Raw genomic sequence first — 24,721 nt, forward strand, 5'->3', positions numbered from 1 at the left:
TTCTCTATGCATGCACATGCCTTGTTTCTTGAACAACACAGAAAATGCTTTAATAGCTATATTATGTAATAAGCAATTACTATAATTTTGCACTGGCATTTTCAAAGCTCCCTTTGCTGTGTTTTACCAAAGAGCCTGGGCCATAGGGTGGGAACTGTGACAACTCCCAGATTCACTTGGCAACATTATTCATGAAGCTGGAAGTCAGACTTCATGCTAGTGGTCTTCTGTGCCGCATAAAGCTCTTACCCTTCCCCTGGTCCCCTGCCATGGGTCAGGTGCAGCAGCTCTTCACGTTTCGTAATGGCCCCCACAGTTGTATCTTATATTGAAACATCTGGCAGCAGCTGTGCCGCCTCTGTCTTTAGCATCTCATTTAAATTGCACCAATAAAGAAATGTTTATGTCCTTCACAGTCAGATAACTCTTCATTTAATTTGTGAGTAATGCCTGAGTATTAACTGTGTTTTCTGAGATGTGTATGAAAGAGACATCTATTCACTGGCTGAATTATAGGGGTGGGGAGAGTGGAGCGGGGACTTCTCCGTGCCATCTGGGGCTGGTGCCAAAGATTTGACCCTCAGGTCCTTTCCTGACTGGCATTAATGGTAATCTGCAGACAGGAAGTTGCCCAGGAGTAAAAGCGTGGCACTGTTGAAACAGAAGTCTATTTCAAGCTGATTTATTCACTCACTTAATGGCCTTGGGTAATTCCTTCTCCTCTTTGTGCCTGTGTTCTGCCTCTACAATAGAAACAGAGAGAACATTTTTTTGCATTTCTATGTTTTGAAATCTTTGCTCACTTAATTGCTCGAGAGAACAGGCAGCCTGAACTCTCAGACTGTCTCAGACTGTCTGGATGTATTTCTTCCTCCACAGGTGGCTCATTAAATGACCCTGGGTAAGCCACTTGTCCTTGGTGCTTTATTCTTCCCATCTGTAAAATGGAATGTTATGGACTCGGCTGTGTACCCCCAAAAGATCCATTGATGTCCTAATCCCTTCTACCTGTGAATATGATGTTGTTTAGAAATAGGGTCTTGGAGTGTGTTGTCTTCCTGGAGGAAATGCAAACCCCCAAATCATTGCTATCAAGTCAATTCTGACTCATAGTTACTCTGTAAGATAGAGTAGAAATTCCCCATAGGGTTTCTGAAGCTGTAAATCTTTATGGAAGCTGACCGCCACATCTTTCTCCTACAGAGCAGCTGATGAATTAGAACTACCAATCATTCAGTTAGCAGCCAAGTGCTTTAGCCACTGTGCCACCAGGGCTCCTTTTTACTGGACTAGGTGGGTCCTTATCCTATAAAACTGGAGTCCTTATACAAAAGAAGAAGAGACAGACACAGGAGGTGAGATGGCCATAGGAACATTCATCTACAAACCAAGGAATGCCAACTAATGCTTGAGGCTTTCAGAAGCCAGAAGAGAGAAGGAAGGATCTTCCCCTAGAGTAGAGAGAAGGCACATAGCACTAACAAAGCCCTGAATTCAGCCACCCAGCCACCAGAACTGTGAGATAACAAATTTCTGTTTTTATAAGCCACTCACTTCATGCTATTTGTTATGCCAGCCCTAGGAAACCTATGGGGTTGTGAGTAGACTTCCCTTTCCTATGTCATGGTAATACAAGAGAACATACATGTGGAAGAGTTTGGAAGATTCAGGCTTTATGGCTAGTTAGATAATACTGGCCAGGTCTGTTAAGTTTGCTTGTCAACATCTCTATTCCTTTTACTTTTCACTTCCTTCCATAACCTTTTGGATGGGTAACATTATCAGAAGGTGATTGTTCCCATAGCCACCACCAAATGGACCTGGATGAGACAGTCAATGTAGACCAACCAATCTATAATCTAGTCTGAGCCAATCAGACGTCCTGCCTGAGTCCCTGAAGAGAGAAACACAGGAATGGAAGTCAGAAGATGTTGAGTCCTTGAAGGAAGATTGGGTCAATTTGGGGCATGTTGGACTCAGTCCATGTTGATGAGCACAAGAAGAAATATCTAGCTTATGGAGAGAGGTAAAAGAATGATTTGAATGTATTCAGAAAAGCAGGTAAATGACCCTGGGTTACTAGAGAAAAGGAGATAGAGTGATGGAGTGAGAGGGGTGACAATTTCTGGTTCCTATGAGATCAGACTCTGTTTTACACATTTTTGCATTTTCATGTGCACCACAGTCTAATGAGGTAGGAGACATTATGGCCACCAGTTTACTGAACATTGACAGTTACAGGATTTATCCAAGGTCAACCAGCTGGTTCTGATGTTAGTCAAGGATTTGATTACAGGTTCCTGCTTCTAAGTTCAAAGTTTTTTTCTGCTATGTAATGATTATTTGCCATTATTACTGTTGAAGGTTGAAGGTTGAAATTGAAATGAGAAGATCTGAAGAAACTTTTCTAGCCCGATGTTGGTACTGAATGCTGATATTACTGTCTGAGCAGTATTTGGCATCTTCCCAATATTTTTCCTAATGCCAGTAACCTCACTATTATGTTTATTTCTGCCTCAGGGATATATATGACGCTGCCACTGTTTTCCATCACCCCACACAAGTCATTACTCGCTTCTGTTAGAACAGGAGTGTGAGAGTTTACAAGGCTATCATATATTTCAGTTGCTATTTATTCATGGTTTTTATGGCTACTTTTTGGTATTTGGTCATTTGCTTTGTTGAGCCTGTACCTTCAAGTAACATGATTCAAACATATTTGAATGATAATCATAAAATCAAGGACTGATAGTTCATTTAAGATCTAAGTTGGTATAAAATAGGTGTATGTTTCAAATCAATCAATAGCTTTCCCATTTTTTAAATGTTGGAACAATTTAGCCAAACATAATATTCTGTGGGAAACTAACTTGAAAAGGAATGAAGCTGGAACTTGACTTTTTGAGAGAATGAGGTAGACACTGTTCTTCTGACCCCACACGCAACCCACTCTTGTTATCCTAGGGGAGGTTGTCAATACCTCTGGATTCTGTGGGGCATAGTGTTAAAACCACCGTGTTAAACCATAAGATTTAATGTCAATGATTTTTACTTTATGAACAATTATTTTCTTAGAAGAAAAATAACTAGACATTAATTTGATCCCTCATGGATGTTTCCTTGAGTTCCCCTGTTACTCTACAGAAAGGAAATTGTCCAGGACTGAGTGCACAGCACTGTTGAGACAGAAGTCTATTTCAGGCAGATATATTCATTCACTTAACGACCTTGGGTAGTTGATAACTGTATCAACATGTGTTTGCTGTTATTCAAGGAAAGCTTTTTTTCTTACTCATCGCTGTATTACTCATCTTTGTGGGTTTTTTTTTTTTATTATTATTATTTACACCACCAATGGACTTCATGCATGCTGTCAAAGGAATAAAGTGAGCAACTTTCTGAAGGATTAAAGCAAACAACTCGGATTAGGGAATATATGGGAGCTCTGGTGGTATAATGCCTAAGGCACTTGACTGCTAACCAGAAGTCTGGCGGTTCAAACCCACCAGCCCCTCCTCAGAAGGAAGATGGGGCAATCTACTTCCCTAGTAATGCTGCCTCAGAAATCAAAGGAGGGGTTGCTATGAGTTGGGGCAGACTCGACGGCACATAACAACAACAACAACAGGGAATATATTATTGAATGTCTTTTAACCATTTACTGTTCTTATTTTCCTCCTTGATCACAAACAATGGTATTGTCTTATTGTCAAATGGTGCCCCATTTTGCCACTTACCCCAAGTACATAGTGAGTTTCTCCATAAAGAAGAGCTTTGGAGCAAATAGTCATAGGTGTTAAACTTAACTGGGTAGCCTTGAATGAGTTTTTTAACCTCTCTGATCTTCTGTTTCCTGATCCCTAAATCAGAGTGAATGGTATCTACTTGACCTAGATAATGAAGCATAAAACACAGACCTGTTGTTATGAGTAATATTTGTGAAGTACTTGGCATATTGCTTGGTGTATGGTATGTGCTCAATAAATGGAAGTTCTTAGTATTTTGAGGGCCATATGAAAAGCATGAAGCAAAGGAAAAAAAATCTCTGTGAAAATGAAAAGTCAGCATCAAGACAAATTACATCCATCCATGTACACATTGGGCTGTGCTTTTCCCAGAGTGCTTTGTGTTAGAGTTGGTAGGTAAGTAAATCTTGCCTTTGCCAAGAAATTATGCAATGTGTTGAGGGATTCAACCAATATTCTTTCAAAAAAGACTTTTCTAATGCCTGGAATAGTTATTACCTTCTTAAGAGTTGGCATTATATTAATAAGAACGAAAGAGAGGATTTGTTGGGCATTCCTAATACGACTCAAACAGGCATCTGTTGCCCCCCTCTTTTTTTTAATGAATGTCTTCTTACTATTGCCAGTACCCCACCTTTTATGCCAGTATTCACATGTTTTGCAGTTGTTCTGTTAAAGTACTAGGTGGCTGCATAACTTATTCCCTTTGGTATATAAATTACTCAACTTTCAATAGTGTCAAATTTGCCATTCTGGTTGATTTTACCCACCTACCCCATGTCTAACTTTTTCCACTCCACATACACACACACACATGCATATATCCACTTACTTATTTGTAACTTTCTAGCTTTGTGGAAGTTTGAATGACTCATTACATAGTGGAATTGATGAAGTCAACAGCTGCTGGAAAAACATCTTTTCTCTTAATAACTGTATCAACATGTGTTTGCTATTATTCAAGTAAGAAAAACATGTATATCAAGCATGCATGGTCGTTCTTGCTAAAATTTTCTTTGGGTAAACTCATGTTTTAACATGTCAAAATGTTCAAATGGATATGATAGAGGAGGTCTTGATGGAGAACAAAGTCATGGAGAAATAAAGTGAAGTGTAAGCAGAAGAAAAGAGAAAGAGTCAGCATATTGCTGACCATGCTATAATTTATTTCAGAACAGCATAGGTGACTTTCTTCATGAAATTATCCCTGGTGAAGCAGAAGTCTGGCATCTTATGCCTTCATGGTCTCTAGGACAGTCTGAATATCCATTCATCTACCCGTCCAACAAATATTAATTGAATGTTGTTGCAAGATCCCTGCCTCAGGGAGTTTATATTCTAAAGGAGGAGAAAGACTGAAAAATTATACATAGGTAAATAAAATAATCACTAAAGTGTAAAACAAATTTCTGTTTGTTAAGGCCATACATTTGTGGTATTCCTGTGAGGAAAGGGGCAAGGGGCTAAGACAGAGAGATTAAGATAGAAATTAAGAAGGCAGGATTTACTTCAGGTAGGGAAGACAGACTTCTGGTTTCCAGTCTGACATGTAAAAAGCTCAGAAGTCAACACTCTCATATTCACAACAAGGAAAAAGCTGAACAAACCAAAAATCAACAACTCTCCTTAGATTTGTCAGAGAATGGAGGCCACAGGGTGAAATGCTGCTTCAAAAACTGAAGACAGGCAAAGTCAGCGAATCGGTTTACTGAGAGCAGAAGCCTGCCGCTGGAGTCAGTACTAATGGGAGCGCTTCAAGTGTAAGAGATGAATTTCTGGAGGCTTTTTACGGACTAGCTTGAGAGGTGAAAATTCAAGGGAGCCCCCGTACTTCCGTGATTTTTACCTCCAGCAGTCCCATCAGGTTCTCATGATGAGGACTGGAGAAAACATTCTTTTTATGCTTCTGGCAGAGAGAGGGGAAAATAACAATTTTGAAATATACTCAGAGCATTCTGTTCTTTGTTCTGTTCTCTGTCACAGAGACCAACCCTCAAGGGAAACTACTTTACCGAAGCCTTATCTGACCTGGGGAAGGGCAACTAGCCAAGTCCAGCCCCCTCTAGCCTTCCTGTCTTATATAAGAGGAGGGAAAAAGGCCTCAAAAACTCTTCTGAGGGTCACAGCCCAAGAACTGTGCTGGTAACCCATTGCCATTGGGTCAGTTCCAACACAGGGCAAACCTCTGGGTGGCATAGTTGAACTGAGTCCCATAGGATTTTCTTGGCTGTAGTCTTTATGCAGCAGATCCTCAGAACTTTCTTCCTTCCATGGTGTCACTGGGTGGGTTCAAACAGTCCAACCCCCCCCCAAAAAAGGAGATGTAATCATAAGTTTTGGAACACTTCTCCTTCCCAGTATCTTAGTACTTCATCAGAAGAGTTCCAGAATAATAGCAGTGGATTACAACTGAAAGACACAGAGTCCAATTAAGAAGGAATTTCTAGGGAAATCCAAAGACAATAGAGGAGACAGAAACAAAAACATCGACACCTATGACAGCAAATATTAAACAAAACCCAACTCCCAGACAGAAACACAAAACCTCACACTAAAGGCTATTTACCTCAGTTTATATTACCTGATGCATCATGTCTGACTTTCAGTTAATAAGTACAAGGCACACTAACAATAAAAAGGCAAGAAAAAAAATACAAAGCAAACATGAGAACCAAATGCAAATATGGCAGAGATTTTAGAATGATCAGATTGGAAATTTAAAATAACCATGATTAATATGCTAAGGCCTCTGATGGAAAAATGGACAATGTGGAGGGAATGGCTTTTGGTAAGAATGGGGATCTTCCTCTGTTTCAACAGAAAGAAATGAGAAGATAGGAGCCAATGTAAGTAGATGTGTCATGCATCGTGAGGAGAGGAGAGCGTGTGTTGGTGGTTCCAGTAAGATGGGTGATGAATAAAACCCAGAGAAATTCATTACTGCGCAAAGAACTGGCAAATTTGAGAGTGAATAAGTCAAGTAAATTCCTAGAGGAAAAAATAGAAGTGTTTTGAATCTTAATGGTAATGTAATTCTATCAGTTTCTCAACTCATTCTAACTCCATTGAGATTACTGATTTTTAATTTTTTGGTCTAAATAAATATAAATATTATGACTACTTTAAAAGCTATAGTAGAGTGTTCTTTCCATTATTTAAAGCTCTCTCCTGGACTGTCCATCAACTTGCCATGTAGTCATTTTATGGTCATGAAAGTTACTAAACTATAATGTGATTGAATACACACTATTGTAAAAGTTTTTTTAATGCTGTAAAAACTTTTATTTAAGCCCTTAAAGTAAGTCTATAAGAATACTTTTATTTTTGCATTTTAGATATAAAAGTGTTTTAGTTTGTATTTTAATTGCCAGCCATACTATTGACCATTACTGGTCAGTTGAGGTTCAGCTTGCCTTCCATTTTTCTATGGTTGTGGCCTAGGGTTCACCTTTCAGCCTCTGGAGCCAGACTCTCTTGATTTTTGCAGATTTCCTAGGTGAAAATGGAATTTCATTCCTTTGATTTTTATTACTTCATTACTAATAAGTATAAGCTTTTTCATAGAATTGTTACGTTCTTCTTTTTGTGAATTATCTTTTTGTATCCTCCCCCTTTTTCTGTTGACATATTCATCTTTTTGTTTGTATATAAAAGCTCTCTGTATTTTAAGTATACTATAATGCTATATGTGTCTATATATGGCAAAGACTTTACCACTTAATCATTTATTTTGTATTTGTTTCTACTGTTTTTTTAATGTAGAAAGAAGTTTAACACTTTCATGTATTCACAGCCATGAGCCTTTCTTTTAGGTTTGGCCGTCTGTGTTACATTAAGGATGATTTCTCTACCTCTTTCCACTCCCAGTTCTACAAATAAGGATTATACTAAAAATCAGAACATTGAAATACCAGCTCCCACACCAGGGAAGGTATGAATCAGCAATGAAAGAGCCCCACTCCCCTGGGTTGGTGCATATTATTATGCAACTAACATTTAGTTTAATGTGTGAAGTATGAGCTGTTTATTTCCAATATGGAGTAAAAAGTTGCCTGAATATGAGTAAAAAGTTGTGTATCCAGAGATGAGCTGCTTCATGTGTGTGGCTGAGCCCAAATACAAATAAGAAAAACCTTGATTTTGTTCATATGCATTCCTTTGGAAACTCAAATTATAAATCAAAAGAAAGAGCATCCTTGTTTAAAGTTACTTCACTGACTCTACTTAAACTTTGGGTGTAACTTCGTGCCCGATCTCTCGTGCTGTCCTCATCAGAAGCGTGAGTTCATGTCATGCACTAGAAATGGACTTGTTGGGTCAATACAAATACCAGACCAAGTTACCAGCACAGCAGCCTCAGAGATTGCTTGAGAGCCCAGGAATAAAAGGGATTCTGCAAACTGCATGAAAGAAGATCACCTTGGCACAACTTGCTTTGGAAGTCGTGGATGTAAACTTAGCCAAAGCCAGTAATAAATATACTTCTTTAAAAAATCCTGATGGCGGCATGGCAAAGTTCAATGCATTTCCCCCTGAATGCAAATTGTGTCATTTACCAAATGAGAACAGTAATATCCATCACACAATGTTGTTGGAGGCTTAAATTAGATAAATATATCAAAGCATGGGGTAAAATGCTGTACAAACCCTTGTTATTATTTATACCTTTTATTTGAAGTTATGCATGAATGACCTTAACAGAAAGATTCTATCGAAATGATTTACTTTGTAATAGTTAAGAAATGAAAGAAACACTCCTCCACACAAACACACTACAAACACATGTATATACACTATGGACTGCTTAACACACACACACATACACCTGTTTTGGGGAAAATAAAAATTAAAAAAAAAACTGACTGTTGAACTGTTAAACATTTTTATTGTGCAGACTTGTAATCTTTATAGGCCATGCAGGATAAAAAAGTGTAAAATATATAAGTAAGCATATAAAACCTCAGTAATCTTTTGGACCAGCAGTTGATATGCATGAGAGATTAAGCATCTATGTGGAACAGACATGCCTTAGGATACACAGTTTACAGATTGAATCAAGCAATTTCTGAAGTGATTTTCCTCTTCTAAAGATAAAAATATCTTTACATTTAAAAAGTATGTAATATAGTACATTTTCAGTTATGTACACAGTTTAAGAGTAAAACTATACCCATGCCAGTGTCTGTTTTAAATGCAAAAAAAAAAAAAAATTAAAAGTAGATAAGATTATAATTAAAGTGCCAGGAAAAAAAAATGCAAAAATTAAGCAGAGTTCAACTATGTATATGAAAATAAAAATAACAGCCTACTTGAAGGTTAAAAAATATCCCCAGAGGCAGAATCACAATACAAACAGGAGGAATAAAAAGCTTTTGTATGTACCAGGCAGCTTTCTGTATGACTCAGGTTTACAGGTAAAATTCCTCAGTTTGAGTTCAGAAGAATTTAAATTTATTCCAGCAAAATTATCTCCATCTTTGATTAGTGCCTCCTCCCCCATTTTTTCTCTGAGCAAAATGATGTTTGGATTAGGTCCAAAGCTTCTGGCAGGGGGAGGGGCCATGTGTCACAGCATAACAGACGGTTGCAAGTGCTTTACTCTGAAGGGGTTATGTTTGCGACAACTGACAGTCTCACACAATGGCCTCCATTTTGACAGCCCTTCCCTAGAGGCCTGCTGATCAGCTGAAAAAACGGAACACAATGTTGAGCCACTAAACCACCCTGGTGACGGATTAGTTTGGATTTAGGAAAGCGTGATTATTCTTGAAAATAAATGAAGCTGAATAGACATGCTGATCTCATTCAGCTGATGAGAGGCAGGGAAGGTTGGCTTCTACCACAGCCAGCCCGGAGAGGGCTCAGCCCCATTGGTCCACCTTAATTCATTTCATGGTATTACTGTCGACCATATTTGATATGGATCAAGATGCTGCACAGGAATGCTGTTCAGCAGACTCTCAGAGTCAGAAACAAGCTTGGAGAAGTAGGCAATGGAATTTCTAACTTTGGTCTCCAGGAAGGCTGCTGACCTAATGGAAGTTGATGAGTTGGACCTCATTTGAAAAAGAAAATGTGAGAAACAGGAAGGCACTTGGGTCCTTTTATCTCTTCAACAAATATTTAGGCACAGAAAGTATCACAGATTAAACTTTCAAAAAGTGTAAGGCATTAGGCGAATCATGTGAATGCAGAAAATTATGTTTGTTAACCCGATAAGGATCACTAGATCCCAATGGATCATTAAAGTGAATGAAGCCATCCACTAACTCTTCAGATGTTGAGTGAAGAGTTTGCTTAAAATTTGCCCACATAGCTGTTTACTCAATGGCAGTAGCCTAGGATTCTTCTTTTATTATAAAATGATCAACATTTTAGTGTAGACAGTTGAGGTTTTTTTTTTTCTTTCCTCAGTTCTTCAAATTTCTCTCAACTTATCTTTCAACAGTATGTCCATCAGCCAACAAAACAATAATCCACTTGCAAATAAAAAGGCAAAGAAAACATGTAAATGGATTTTAAAAATTCAGACAGCCAAATAAAAAAAAATGAAATAGCTCAGAAGAGACAAAGAATTATGAAAATGAGAAAGTGATTTCTTTGTTCTGAACTAAGATGTTCGTTCATAATTTGTTGCTGTACTAGCAACTTGAAACCGGCACCAAGAAAATTAAAAGAAGAAAAAAAAAAAAAAGATAGGGATACTTCAATTCTCAAAATGTCACTTATATGTCTTTCTGCATGTTGATGCGGATACTGCTGAATATTTTGCCAATGGCCTCAAAGAGCGGGTCACAGAAGGTGTGGACGTAGATGGAATAGACACGGCTGATGCACTGGATCTCAATCAGGAAACTCTTAATGCATGGTACAACCGCCCAGATGTGCAGGAAAGAGAGAATGGCAAAGTAAATGCCCCAGATGAGTGCCATTGGGATGCCAAAGAGAGCAGACAGCAAGCGGTAAAACCAGTATTTCGTCACAGTGAAGGTAGTGAAGCTGGCCTTCCAGATGCCGTCGAAACTGTGTGTCCCTTCTGGTTCTGCAATCACGTCTTCAAAATCAATCTAAAAGGAAAGAATGACAGAAAATTAGCCTCAAATACAAGACAAGGGAAAAAAAATCTACTCTGGATCCATGAACATGTATTAGTTTTCATGTGTGGGCTCTATATGAGGTGCCCAAAGGCAGAGCTATTCAAACATCAGCATCAACATCACTTAGAACTTGGAAGTGCAGACATTTGAGTCCACAACACAACAGTTAAACATTCAGTGCCTGCTAATCAAAAGGCTGACGTTTGTACCCACCCAGCAGCTCTGCAAGAGAAAGATCTGGTGATCTGCTCCTATAAAGATGACAGCCTAGAAAACCCTATGGGGAAGTTTTACTCTGTCACATGGGGTCACTATAAGTTGAAATTGATTGACAGCATCCAACAGCAGCCAACAATCTTACTGAATTTTTGAGGGTGGAGCACAGTAGAATTTTTAACATGTTCTCCAATTTTCTTTAACAAGTGAAAGTTGAAACTCACTGGGCTAGGGGAAGCCAGATGACTATGATAAAATTCCCTGCCTTAAAGCAAAACCTGGCCACACAGCTAAGGGTACAGGGCACTCAGTAAAATGTAAACAACACAAGTTAACTGCCTAGGTGACAGCCACACACAATATCAGAGGGCCATTAGTTCACAATTGACTACTGACTCCTCAAACATTCAATCAGTGGAATTAGTTGAGGAGTTAGATCATTATGAGATATGAGGCATCAAGTAGGCTTCATGTAGGTGGTGGGACTTAAGCAGGGCTTGAAAATTTCGTATGATTTGGAAAGGAAGAAAGAAGGGACCTTGGAAATGGTGTGAGTGAAGTTCTATCAAGGAAGGATGAGTAGAGTAAGTGTCACAGGCGAAGTGAATCTGTGTGACCAAGGCTGCATAATAGGTTGAAGCCAAACTAGGTTTTATACTATATATGTTGTTGCTGTGTGCCGTTGCATCAATTCCAACTCATACTGACTCTGTATGACAGAGTAGAACTGCCCCATATGATTCCATAGGCTGTAATCTTTATGAGAGCAGATTGCCAAGTCTTTTCTCCTGCAGAGTGGCTGGTAGGTTGAATGCTGACCTTTTGGTTAGTGGACAAGTGCTTAACCAATGCTCTAAGGACTCCTGTCTACATATAATGGGGGGGGGGCGGGCTGTTGAAGATCTTAGAGCAGGGCAGGACAGCCATAATCCATGCAGTAATTTATCAAGATGAATTTGACAACAGGGTGCAAGCTGGAGAAAAGGGAAATGAGATTGAAGGCAGGGAGATTTTGTCGTAACTCAAGTTACAAGGGTCAAATTGGACGAGTGTCCATGGGGTAAAAAAAGAAAATGGACTTCAAAGATGTTACCAGGAAGAATGCACATGATTTGATTCCTTCAAGGTTAGGGGAGAAATATCAGATGAACTTTGAGATCATCTGGAGAACTGAGGTGTCATTAACAGCAAGAGGAACATTAGAAAGGGAAGGCATTTAAAGTAACTTTAAGAGAGTTTCACTTTTGAATTAAACAAACTCAGAGTAAAGTTTTGAATAAAAACAGATAATGAGAAATATCAGTGGTCTACATCTAATGAATTCTGCAGTAGTCCCTTTTGGTGGCCACGAGGAGATCAGTTTGCAGTCACACAACACTTAACAATTATCAAGTGCTTCTCAGTGCACCATCTCCCCATAAACTGGGGTTTCAGCTGAGCTGGGAAAGAAAGGTACTGTCATTTGTTAAAAGAGGAAATTGAGGTTCAGAGAGGTTAAGCTAACATGCTAAATTCAAACACACATAATGGTGGGCCAGGATGCAAACTCAGCCCTTTCCTAACAGCATTCTCTCTCATGGAATAATGTTCATCTGAAATACTATTCTCAGGAGTTTTTATTCCTCTCTCAGAATTTATATGGTCTAAGCTGAAGCACAGGATTGAAACAAAACCAACAAAAGGGTTGAGCAGAGCCAGGTTAACTGCATGGGGGTGCTGGCTATATGAAGGGATCCAGTAAAGGTCCAAATTCAAACGGGCTGATGGCACTCCCAAGCTCAGGGTCAGAGAATGGGGACATGGAAGCCTCCCAGAGCTGCTCAGTGCCAAGGAGCCACCTTTGATTCAATGCAATAAAACCTCTTTTGGAAAAAGTACATGAGGCTCACCAATTTTAAAGTTCATGTTCTAGAACATCTGTTTTTTCATTGTCCAATAGCCTAATAATGTAATATATAAAATTGATGTGACTGCCATTATTTAAACAAAGTTAAATAGATTTGTTTTAGTCCCTCCCCATCCTGCTATTTAGATTTAGGCTTAGAGGTAAACACTTGTGTGTTTTAAAAGGTTGTACAAAATATGTGATAAAGCATGTAATTCATTTGGTGGTTTTCCTGTGTAATTTATTTATTACAGCCTTGTGTCTTGGCATTGCACTCTTCCGCAAAGCTATAGAGAGATGAGATTTGAATCTAACCTGACTAATATCAACTATTTGCTCAATATCACACCACTATTGAAAAATATTTTTCAAATTTTCTGTAAGGTGACTACAGACATATAGTCTATAGACATATAGGTATTTAATAATTGAGACATATTAAAAATTAATTTGAATTCAACCCTTCTGGTAATCATAATAATTTCCACAGCATGAGCTCTGAGAATAGTCTTACAATGACACAATATACATGATAAGTTCTTCATCAAAATATCTGTGGAATATGAGCAAAGTAAGATTTCTTGATAATAACTATATTTTTCTATAGGGAGCTCTGGTAGCGTAGTGTCTAAGGCATTGGACTGCTAATCAGAATGCTGGTGGTTCAAACCCACCAGCCACTCCTTGGAAGGAAGGTTGGGTAATCTACTTCCATAGTGATACTGCCTTGGAAACCCAAGGAGGGGATGCTATGAATCGGGTCCAACTCGATGGCACATAACAACAGCATATTTTTCTACACGTAAACATAAATACTTTTGGCAGTGACCATAGAGCAGATTCTTAAGCTTTTCTTTTTAAAAAACTTTTTATTGTGATTTGGGTACAATTTTACAAAGAAGATTGTTTTACGTTCAACATTTCATACACATTTTGTTTCACTACACTGATTATAATCCCCACATTGTATCAGCTCTCCTCTTCTCTCCTCTCTGTGGTTACCCCTTCCCTGTGTCCTTCTTACTGATACATTCCTACCTGCCTAGCTTTCTCCTTATGCAAATGCTGCCCTTCTGATCTCCCTGGTTGACTGTTCTAAGGAATTCATCTTCCTAGTGTAATTATTCAGCTCATAGGCCTGTCTATTGTTTGGCTGAGGGTTGAGTCAGGGGAGTGAGTCCAATTCCAGGCCAAAACGGTGACTTGGGGCCACAGTCTTGGGGGTCTCACCAATCTTTATCTGACAGTAATCCTGGTCGTTTTTATGTTTTTGAATTTTGTTCCACACTTTTTCTTCCACTCTATCCAGGATCTCCAATTTTGATCCCTTTATGAGTGATTGGCATTGGTAGCTGCAGCATCTATTCCTCTGGTCTCAAAGTCATGTAGGCTGTAGTTCCCTTGGTCCATCAGTCTCCTAGAGTAATTGTTTCCATACATCTTTGATTTTCATCACTCTTCTTTGCTCTGGATGAGAAGACACTAATAGTTGAATCTTATATGGCCAATTCACAAGCTTTTAAGGACCCCCATCACTACTCACCAAAGCATCATGTAGAACAATGTTTTTGTGTACTATGTTGTGCCAATTGAGCTTGATATCCTCCAGTATCATGGTCCTGAGCCCACAAGCACAGTGACTCATTTCCTCAAGGTACTTGGTTGTTGCTAAGAAGTTATCCCAACTTTGTACTCTGTTAGCTCTATAATGTATGTGGGCATTTTTACTAGCACATACAAATGTGTATGTAGTAGAGAGGCTGGAACTCTCCTACACTGCTGGTGGGACTGTAAAATGGTACAACTACTGTGGAAAGTGGTATGGCACTTCCTTAAAAAGTTGGTGTTCTGGTTACCTAGTGCCACTCTGACAAGAATATTCCACAAATGGGATAGTCTTAACAAACAGGTGTTTATCCTCCCACAGTTTGGAGGCTTTAAGTCCAAGTTCAAAGTGCAAGGTTCTAGAGGCTGGGTGAAAGCCCCTCAACCTTGGGGTCCAGCTCTGCCTCCTGCTCCTGGCCCACTGGAGCTAGAGGTGTTTCTTCACTCAGACAACTGCAGGCTGCTGAGGCTGACAAACCAAGGTTGACAAGTAAAAGGCACAGTCCCGATGTTACCAAACCACACAGCAGACCATTAATCCAAGTCCATTGTAAGTCCCGAGGTTGGCAGAGCATGGCAGGCTGCTGAACAACAACACGGCTAGCTACATGCAGGGACCAAGTGTGCCATAAGCTAGAGGCCATTCCCAAAGCTGCTGCTTATATATGGGAAGCAGATCACATACCCAAAGGCAGCTACTCAGTTGCTCACAATAGATTCCACCATGGAGTTGATTACCAGTCTCATCATGGGGAATACTACATCCAGCTGCCCAGCCACTCAACCAGGCCCAGCCAAGTTGACACAAAAACATAACCACCACAGTTGGAAACAGAAATACCATTTGATCTAGCAATCCCACTACTAGGAATGTCTATTAAACACATGAGATCTGGGACATGAACAGATATATGCACACCCATATCCATCACAGCACTATTCACAACAACAACTTAAGTGACTATCAATAGATGAATAGATAACCAAACTGTGGTATATACACACAATGAAAAACTAAGCAACATTAAAGAAAATTAAGATTACGCAAATCACCTTACAATAATGTGGATGAGCTTGGAAGACATTATGCTGAATGAAATAAGTCAATCACAAAAGGACAGATAATTGTATGAGTCTGTTATTATAAAAAGTCAAGGAAAGGTTTACACAGGGAAGGAAATTGTCTTTGTTGGTTAGCAGAGAGGGGAGGGAAAAGGAATGGAAATTGCTGAGTATTAAGAAAATGTGTTGATTTGGGTGAAGGGAAAGACAATGTAACTTAAGCTTTCTTTTAAATTGCTTAGAAAATTTCTGGATGGCTGCTTTTTTAGTGCTCTCCAGAAATTTCCAGTGAGCATGATTTTTCCTCAAACATCCAAATGAATTTAGAGCAAGTCTCCAGGGGTGTATAACAATATAAAAAAAAAAAAACATTGTGTATAAATATATCCTACCACTGGCCTGTCAGTTTGTTGTACTGTGATATCTTGTGTGTTACTGGGATGCTGGATGCTGTACCACTGGTATTTCAGGATCACCCATGGTAGACCAGTAGCAGAGCTTCCAGACTAAGACAGACTAGGAAAAGGGACCTGAGAATCTACTTCTAAAAAAAAATTAACCAGTGGCCTTATGAATAGTAGTAGAACGTTGTCTGATATAGTGCCAGGAGATGATCCCCTCAGGTTGGAAGTCACTCAAAATGTGACTAGGGAAGAGCTGATGCCTCAAACTAGAACTGACCTTAATTATGTGGATGGAGTAAAGCTTTCAGGACCTTCATTTGCTGATGTGGCCCAACTCAAAGTTAGAAGAAACAGCTGCAAAAATCCATTAATAATCAGAACACGGAATGTACAAAGTATGAATATAGAAAAATTGGAAGTTGTCCAAATGAAATGGAATGCTTGAAGATAGATAACCTAGGCTTTAGTGGGCTACAATGAAGTGGTATTGGCCATTTTGAATCTGAAAATTATATGGTCTACTGTATTTGGAATGTTAGATTGAAGAGGAAAGGCTTCACATTCATTGTCAAAAAGGACATTTCAAGATCTGTCCTGATGTACAATGCCATCAGGGATAGGATAATATCCTTAAGTCTACAAGGAAAACCAATTAATATGACTATTATGCAAATTTATGCATCAGCCACTAATGCCAAAATAAAGAAAAATTTAAAATTTTTACCAACTCTTGCAGTCTGAAATTAATCAAAAATGCAATCAGAACGCATTAACGATAACTAGTGATTGGAATGTGAAAACTGTAGACAATGAAGAAGGATAAGTATTTGGAAAATATGGCCTTGGTGATAAGAACAATGCCAGATATTATATGATAGAATTCTGCAAGACCAATGACCTATTCATTGGAAATACATTTTTCAACAACTAAACAGCTGCTATACACATGGACCTCAGCAGATTGAGCACATAGGAATCAAATCAACTACATCTGTGGAAAGAGATAGCGGAGAAGCACAATATCAGTCAGAACAAGGCCAGGGGCCGACTGTGGGACAGACAGTCAATTGCTCATATGTAAGTTCAACTTGAACACGAAGAAAATGAAAACAAGTCCATGAGAGCTTGGACCTGGAGTATATCCCACCTAAATTTAGAGACCATGTCAAGAATAGACTTAACACATTGAACACTAATGACCAAAGACCAGACGAGTTGTAGGATGACACCAAGAGTATCATATGTGAAGGAAACAAAAGATCATTACAAAGACAGGAAAGAAAGAAAAGACCAAAATGGATGTCAGAAGACTCTCTGAAACTTGCTCTTAAATGTAGAATAGCTACAGTGAACAGAAGAAATAATTACGTAAAAGAACTGAACAGAAGATTTCAAAGGGCAGCTTGAGAAGTCAAAGTTAAGCATTATAATGAAATGTAAATAGACTTGGAGTTAGAAAATCAAAATGGAAGAACATGTTCGGCATTTCTCAAGCTGAAAGGACTGAAGAAAAAAATTCAAGTATCAAGTTGCAACATTGAAAGATTGTAATGGGCAAACTATTGAATGATGCAGAAAGCATCAAAAAAAAAAAAAAAAAAAAAAAAAAAAAAAGGAAGGAATACATAGAGTCACTGTACCAAGAATTGTTTGATGTTCAGGCATTTCAGGAGGCAGCATATGATCAAGCACTGATGATATTGAAGGAAGAAGTCCAAGCTGCACTGAAGAGACTGGTGAAAAATAAGGTTCCAGGAAATGACTGAATACCAATTGAGATATTTCATTAACTGATGCAGCACTGGAAGTACTCACTCGTGTCTGGCAAGAAATTTGGAAGACAGCCACCTGGCCAACCAACTATAAGAGATCCATATTAGTGCCCATTCCAAAGAAAAGTGATTCAGAATTATATGGATATTATCAAACAATATCATTAATATCATACACAGTAAAATTTTGCTGAAGACAATTAAAACATTGTTGCAATAGTTCATCAATAGAGAACTGCCAGAAATTGAAGCCAGATTCACAAGAGAGTGTGAAACTAGGGATGTCATTGATGATATCATATGAATCTTGGCTGAGAGCAGAGACCACCAGAAAGATATTTACCTGTGTTTTATTGATTATGTAAAGGTATTTGACCGTGTGTACCTTATCAAATTACGGAGAACATTGGGAAGAATGGGGACTCCAGAACACTTAATTGTGCTCGTGTGGAATCTATACACAGACCAAGAAGCAGTTGTTCAAACAGAATAAGGGGATACTGTGTCATTTAAAATAGGGTAACACGTGTGTTAGGATTGTATCCTTACACCATACTCATTCAATCTGTATGCTGAGCAAATAACCTGAGAAGATGGGCTGTATGAAGAAGAACATGGCATCAGGATTGAGGGAAGACTCATTAACAACCTGTGATATGCAGATACAAACTTGCTTGCTGAAAGTGAAGAGGACCTGAAGCACTTACTGATGAAGATCAGAGACTGTAGCCGTCAGTATGGATTACACCACAACATAAAGGAAACAAAAATCCCCACAACAGAACCAAGATGTTAACATCATGGTAACGAATAAAATATTAAAATTGTTAAAGATTCCATTTGACTTGGATCCACAGTCAATGCCTATGGAAGCAGCAGTCAAATGATGTATTGCCTTGGGCAAACGTGTTGCAAAAGAACTGTTTAAAGTGTTAAAATCAATGATGTCACTTTGAGGACTAAGGTACACCTCACCCAAGCCACAGTATTTTCAGCTGCTTCATATGCTTGTGAAAGTTCAACAAGGGATAAGGAAGACCAAAGAAGAACTGATGCTTTTGAATTATGGTGTTGGTGAGCACGAGGGATTGGATTGTGTCCCCACAGAACAAGTGTTGTAAATCCTAAATTGTATGCGTATGTAATAATCTCATTTGAGAATGGGTTTTCTTTGTTACCTAAATGTGGCAAAATTAGTGTTGGATGTATCTTGACTCACTCTACTTTTGAGATATTAAGGAGATTAAACACAAGCTAACAAAGAGAGACACATGAAGATTGCTCAGGAGCAGAAACTCAAAAGAGACAAGGACCTTCCTCCAGAGCCAACAGGGAGAGAAAGCCCTTCCACAGAGCCAGTGTCCTGAATTTGGACTTTTGGCCTCTTAAACTGTGAGAAAACATCTATCTGTTTGTTAAAGGCATCTGCTTGTGTATTTCTGTTATAGCAGCGGTAGATAGCTAAGCAGAATTTGGTACCAGAAGAGTGGGGTGCTGCTCTAACATAGACCTACAATGTGGAAGTGGTTTTGGAATCAGGTACAAGCTGGAAGAGTTTTAAGGTGCCTAATAGTAAAAGCCTAGATTGCTTGAAGAGACTGAAGAAGGGAGCCTGCCAGTGCTGAGGGGGTAAGGTTGCCACTCAAATGGACTAGGAGAATGGGGTTGCCTAAAGCCAAGGGAACAGAGTTGACACCCCAGAGTCTGGAAGGTGGAGCTGAGGGGCCTCCACCCAGAACCCAGAGGGCAAGGCTAACACTCAGATTCCAGAAGATGGGCCCATTGCCAAGATGGTCTCAGAGAACATAAGATTATTTTGAAATCTTGAGAGCTAATGTAAAATTTTCTATTGGGTGGTGGACTTGCTTGATGCCCACTATTCCTTCTGCAGCATAATGAATTACTTAACATGGTTCTTCTAGCCATGGTCTGTGTGACTCCCACCAGATGACTGGTGGAAATGTAAGGTGCTTGTGGCCCACCAAAGAGATTGGATCGCTTGTTAATAATGTGAATAAGGTACATCCCTTTTGGGGATGGGCCCATGGGAATAAGATACACAGAAGCCTAGCGTGGGAATTGGTCAGTTTTGCCACCCCACTAAGCTTAAAATGAGCCATCCCAGAGGTGAAAAGGGGGATCTCATTGCCATCAAGAAAGAGCAGCCAGGAGTGGAGTATATCTTTGGACCCAAGATCCCTGTGCTAAGAAGGCAGAGAGACAGGCAGAGGCAGAGGCAGATGATGAACGAGAAGAGCTGATGAGACAGAGTGGTGGGCTTCCCGGCTCACAGAGCAAGAAAACTGAATGCCTTTAGGCAGGAGGCTTGCTGGTAGAGTGATGTGTCTCTCTGGGCACCTATTAGGCAAAACCAAAAGAGCTTTGTATTACTAGCCCGAGAGGTCAGAGGCCAAGGCCAGAGAGAAGCGGGCCTGTGACACAGGTGAGAAGAAGCTGCCCTGATGGAAGAACTTTATCCTGACTTATTTCTGATCTTGGATTATAACCTGATACTTCCCTAATAAACCCTATAATCATGAGTTTTATGTGTGAGTTCTGTGTGAGCAAACCAAAAAAAAAAAGAAACAAAAAACTGACTGCCCTCGAGTCAGACCCAACTCATAGCAACTCCTCCCTGGGTTTCTGGGGTGGTATCACTATGGAAGTAGATTGCCTGATCTTTCTTCCAAGGAGTGGCTGGTGGGTTTGAACTGCCAGAATTCTGGCCAGCAATCAAATGCCTTAGGCACTACGCCACCAGAGCTCCTTCTGTGTGATCATTGCAACAAATTACCAAACCTAGCAGAGGAGTAGAGAGTGCCGTGGGAGGGACGCTTGGTGTCAGAACTGGCAAAAAGGTTGGAAGGTGGTCAAGTCTGACCTCAGAGAAACCAGCCTTAGGCTGGGGATGCCGAGGGCGATTCTCCCTCCCCGTTGTGAAGTTAGAGGAGGTCTGACGTCACCCTACCCCTTTTTGTACCTTCTTTCCCTACAATTTCTCCAATTTGTAATGGAAATGTTTATCTTCTGCCATTCCACCATAGAACTTTGGAAACTGAAAACCTGTAATCTAGATTTCTCAAGTTCAGATGACAAGGTAGAATTCCACAGTAGAATACACCTAAAGCTCACCCCTATTTGGTTTATATGATTCAGAAGATGTGATTTTGGACTTGAAGTTGGGATGATGTGATGGTGAATGTGTTTTGTATGTGGCGAGGACATGAATTTTGAGGGGTCAAAGTGTGGAATGTTACCGATTTAATTGTGTCCCCCAGAAATATGTGTTGTAAATCCTACCCTCTATGCCTATAGTTACAATTCCAGTTGTGAATGGATTGTCTTTGTTATGTTAATGAATTGGATTAGTGTGTGGTGTATATTGAGTCAATCCCTTTTGAATTATAAAAAAGATTAAATCTAGGTTAGCAAACAGAGATGAGGGAAGACAGATCCCTAGTGTATGAAGACCACCCATAATCAGAAGCTCAGAATAGACGAGGACCTTCCTCCAGATCCATCAGAGAAAGAAAGGCTTCTCCGAGGGCTGGCACCCTGAATGCAGACTTGTAGCCTCCTAAACTGTGAGAAAACAAATTTCTGTTTGTTAAAACCATCCATTTGTTATAGCAGCACTGCATAGCTAGGACAGCAACGAATATTGAATACGCCATTGACTGCAAGAAGTATGAACAAATCTGTTTTGAAAAACTGTGCAGCCAGAATGCTCCTTAGAAGAGAGACTGGTAAGGCTCAGCCTTTCATACTTTGGATATATGCTATCAGGCGAGACTAGTCCCTGGAGATGGACATCATGCTTGGTAAGTAGAGGGTAAGCAAAAAAGGAGACCATCAGTGAGATGGAGTGACACAGTAGCTGCAACAACGGGCTCAAACATAGTAACAATTGTGAAGAGGGTGCAGGATTGGCCAGTGTTTCATTCTCTTGTACACTGTTCTTAGCATGGAGCTTAGAGAACTGCATATAGTACGTGCTCAACAAATAGTAGCATTAAAAAATTCCCTTACTACGGTTGCCTTTTAATAGATAACTATAATAAGAACAACTGTCAACTGCATAGCACGGAGTGGCTGTGAGATCAAACCTCACCAGTGGCTCAAAAGAACTAACTTCCATTTGTAGGCAACTTCATGACCACCCTCTAAGGTACATGTTTTCATTTCCACTTTACAGAAGAGGTTAATAAATTACCGAAGGTCATACAGATGCTAAGTGGCAAAGCTGGAAGTCCTTTTACTTTAAGTCTGAGCATTTTTTGCTGACATATCCCTGAGACTAACAAGCCTTTATGTAGTCTCATTTGCTTAAGTTTTAGCTACATGGATATACTTAAAACATTTGCATTTTGATTATTAAAGGAATTGCTTTTGTTAACTTTTTCACTTTGTCAGGGCATCTGGTAACTAGGATGTTTTGCATTTTGGTACTGATTGTATTTTTATGACCCTGACCTGTATGTTCTCACAATCAAGGGCATCCAGCCAAGGACTCTCACTCTAATTGGCAGATAAGGAAACTGAGGCACAGAGAGATTAAATTGAGCCAGATATTCTCAATGTCCCAAGTGAATCAGTGGAAAGCTGAAATTAGAACTCTAACTTCCTGATTCCCAGGCCTATTTCCAGCCCTGCACACCAGTTTCCCGAGGAACTTCATTACATTCTCTATGCCTCTTCTCTGCCCACTCCATTCATATCTGTACACCTCATGTGTCACTGACTTGAAAGGTATTGTCTTAAAAGATATTTCTGCATGAGTTCAGGAGAAATCTTTCTTACAGTATGAGCATTGGCATTTTTGTACATCTATTTAGAGTGAGGAAATCGGATGAAACATTGTGAAAAATATGCTTGCTGTACATTTTGGCTTGTATTCCCACAATGTGCTGAACTCAACACAATTCTGCTAACTGCTCAGCCGTTCCATTTAAAGGCAGCTCTTAAATTCCATTCTAGTCAAAGCACAGATGCTTCAGGACATTTGTAGATACTTAGAGCTAAAGGGGTCCTTAAAAGAATGGAGTCTCAATTGAGAAAAAGAAATTGGTGGCCAAAGCTGTCCAGTGATGGATCAAAGATACCTTCCCACTTAACGCAGACACAGAACAGGAACTCAGGCTTAGAAACTCTCCTCACCCCTCCCAGTCTGTCTGCTGTCAGCACACATCTTCCAACAGTCTGGCTGCTACATTCCAATGCAAAGGGCAGCTGGGCTTGTGTCTGAACTTGAACAACATCTTGTTCACAAGAGGTCCTGTATGTCTGCTGGTTGCATGAGTAGTGGTGCCTCTCTGTCACTTTCCCCATGTTCTCAGCATTCACATTCATCATCAATTTCTCTTTCTTCAACCCCTGAGTCCCATTTACTTAGGAACCACTCTGCTCACCCTTCTGCAAGAGGACTGATTTTGCCTGGAACATCAATTTATCTAGATTTGGAGCAGAACAAGAACTAGATATTTCTTTAAGAAGCAAAGAAACAACAACAACAACAAAAACAGATGTGCAGGGGTGCCTCAGATGAGGTTGAGCTGCTCCTCCAAGGACTGATACTCTGTTCTGTAATCTATGGAACAAGCTGCCCTTCTGGCAAGAAGCATTGCACAGACTTCAAGATCAAAGGCATAAAATGTGTTCCAGTAATATTTCTGTGTTTTAATAGATGCTTTATAAGGAGTCAACAGTTTATATTACTAGATTTTTATAAATGACATTAAATACCTTCGTGCAGCATTGGCCCATGATGCTACATTTTCAGAAACATAAGTTCACAAAAATTTAGCAGCAGACGTCAAGAAAAGCAATCTGTCTTGTTGTGTTTTGATAATAGTTGGCTAGGGCAGTAAATCACAGTAGATTTCATCCTGTTAAATGTATCTGAAGGCAATATTTTAAAAACAGTTTATATGTGCACAGAATTTAAAATAAAAAAAGCATGAGATCCTTTCTGTCTCACAATCTGGACATTTTATTTCTCAATAAAGAATTTTCAAGAAGAAAACTTTAAGTACAGTTGGAATTCAATAAGCAATCGTGCTTGCACATTTTATTTGTTTGGGAAAAATCTATTTATAGTGTATGTGGACATTGTGATCATATTGAACATAAAGAACATATAAATAACAACACTCCACAAAAACATTTGCAGAAGACCTGCCTGTTGCCTGCCCAATGTCCAGAGCCCCTCTTCTCTGCTAACAGAATCTTCATTTGTTCAGGCAGTGGCAATGATTCTTTGATCTCAGTCATGGTTGGCTTAAACTTGCCGTGGTAATATTAGTCTCCTTGGCAAGTGATTGGTTCAATATAGACATGTGACCCAGTTCTGGCCAGGGTCTAAGAAGAAGTTTACTGGGTGGAACTTCCAGCAGAACTTCATTTTCTTTATAAAAAGAGACAGAGGCCTCTGGCATGACCCTTTGTCCCTTTCATCATGATTAGAATATCATGTGTTGCCTAGATGTAGAGAAGTTATCTTGTGACCATGAGGTGACATGCATGATTAAAAGGCCAAGAGAATAATAAAGATACTCATTTTGCCATTATTGACATTGAAACAATGCTAGTTGCTGCCTACCTCTAGATTTCTCCATATATGACACATATATACCTCATTTTTAAAAAATAACTGCTGTTTGTTACCTGTAGCAAAAATCATTCCTAAGCAATATAGTAAATCACACTCTTGCCTGTTGGTTAGCATAGTACGTGTACAATTTATCATACGGAAACCGGAGTTTAGTTTCTAATCTCAATATATCTTTCTACTTCTGGTGAAATGGTGGAATAGGCAGACAAGCTCCACAGACCCTCTTCAACAAAGAAAAGAGGAACCAATTGACAGAGATGTAGAAGATAATCCTGCAGCCCTGAGCTTTGAAAGGAACTATACAGAAGTGGATTAGGCACCAAC

General features: G+C 39.4%; 1 protein-coding gene across 1 annotated transcript in view; it reads right to left on the reverse strand.

The window, feature by feature from the left end:
* Window positions 1-10,471: 10,471 nt before the first annotated feature.
* The window catches only part of CAV1 (caveolin 1), a 59,982-nt gene continuing 45,732 nt past the window's right edge, over window positions 10,472-24,721 (reverse strand). Inside the window, exon 3 of the mRNA XM_007943995.2 lies at window positions 10,472-10,813. Within this exon, the coding sequence (XP_007942186.1) occupies window positions 10,472-10,813 (342 nt within the window). The remainder of the gene's footprint in view (window positions 10,814-24,721) is intronic.

This window comes from Orycteropus afer, unplaced genomic scaffold, assembly GCF_000298275.1.
Source record: "Orycteropus afer afer isolate SDZICR_OR568_19922 unplaced genomic scaffold, OryAfe1.0 scaffold00007, whole genome shotgun sequence".
NCBI classification, from domain to species: Eukaryota; Metazoa; Chordata; class Mammalia; order Tubulidentata; family Orycteropodidae; genus Orycteropus; species Orycteropus afer.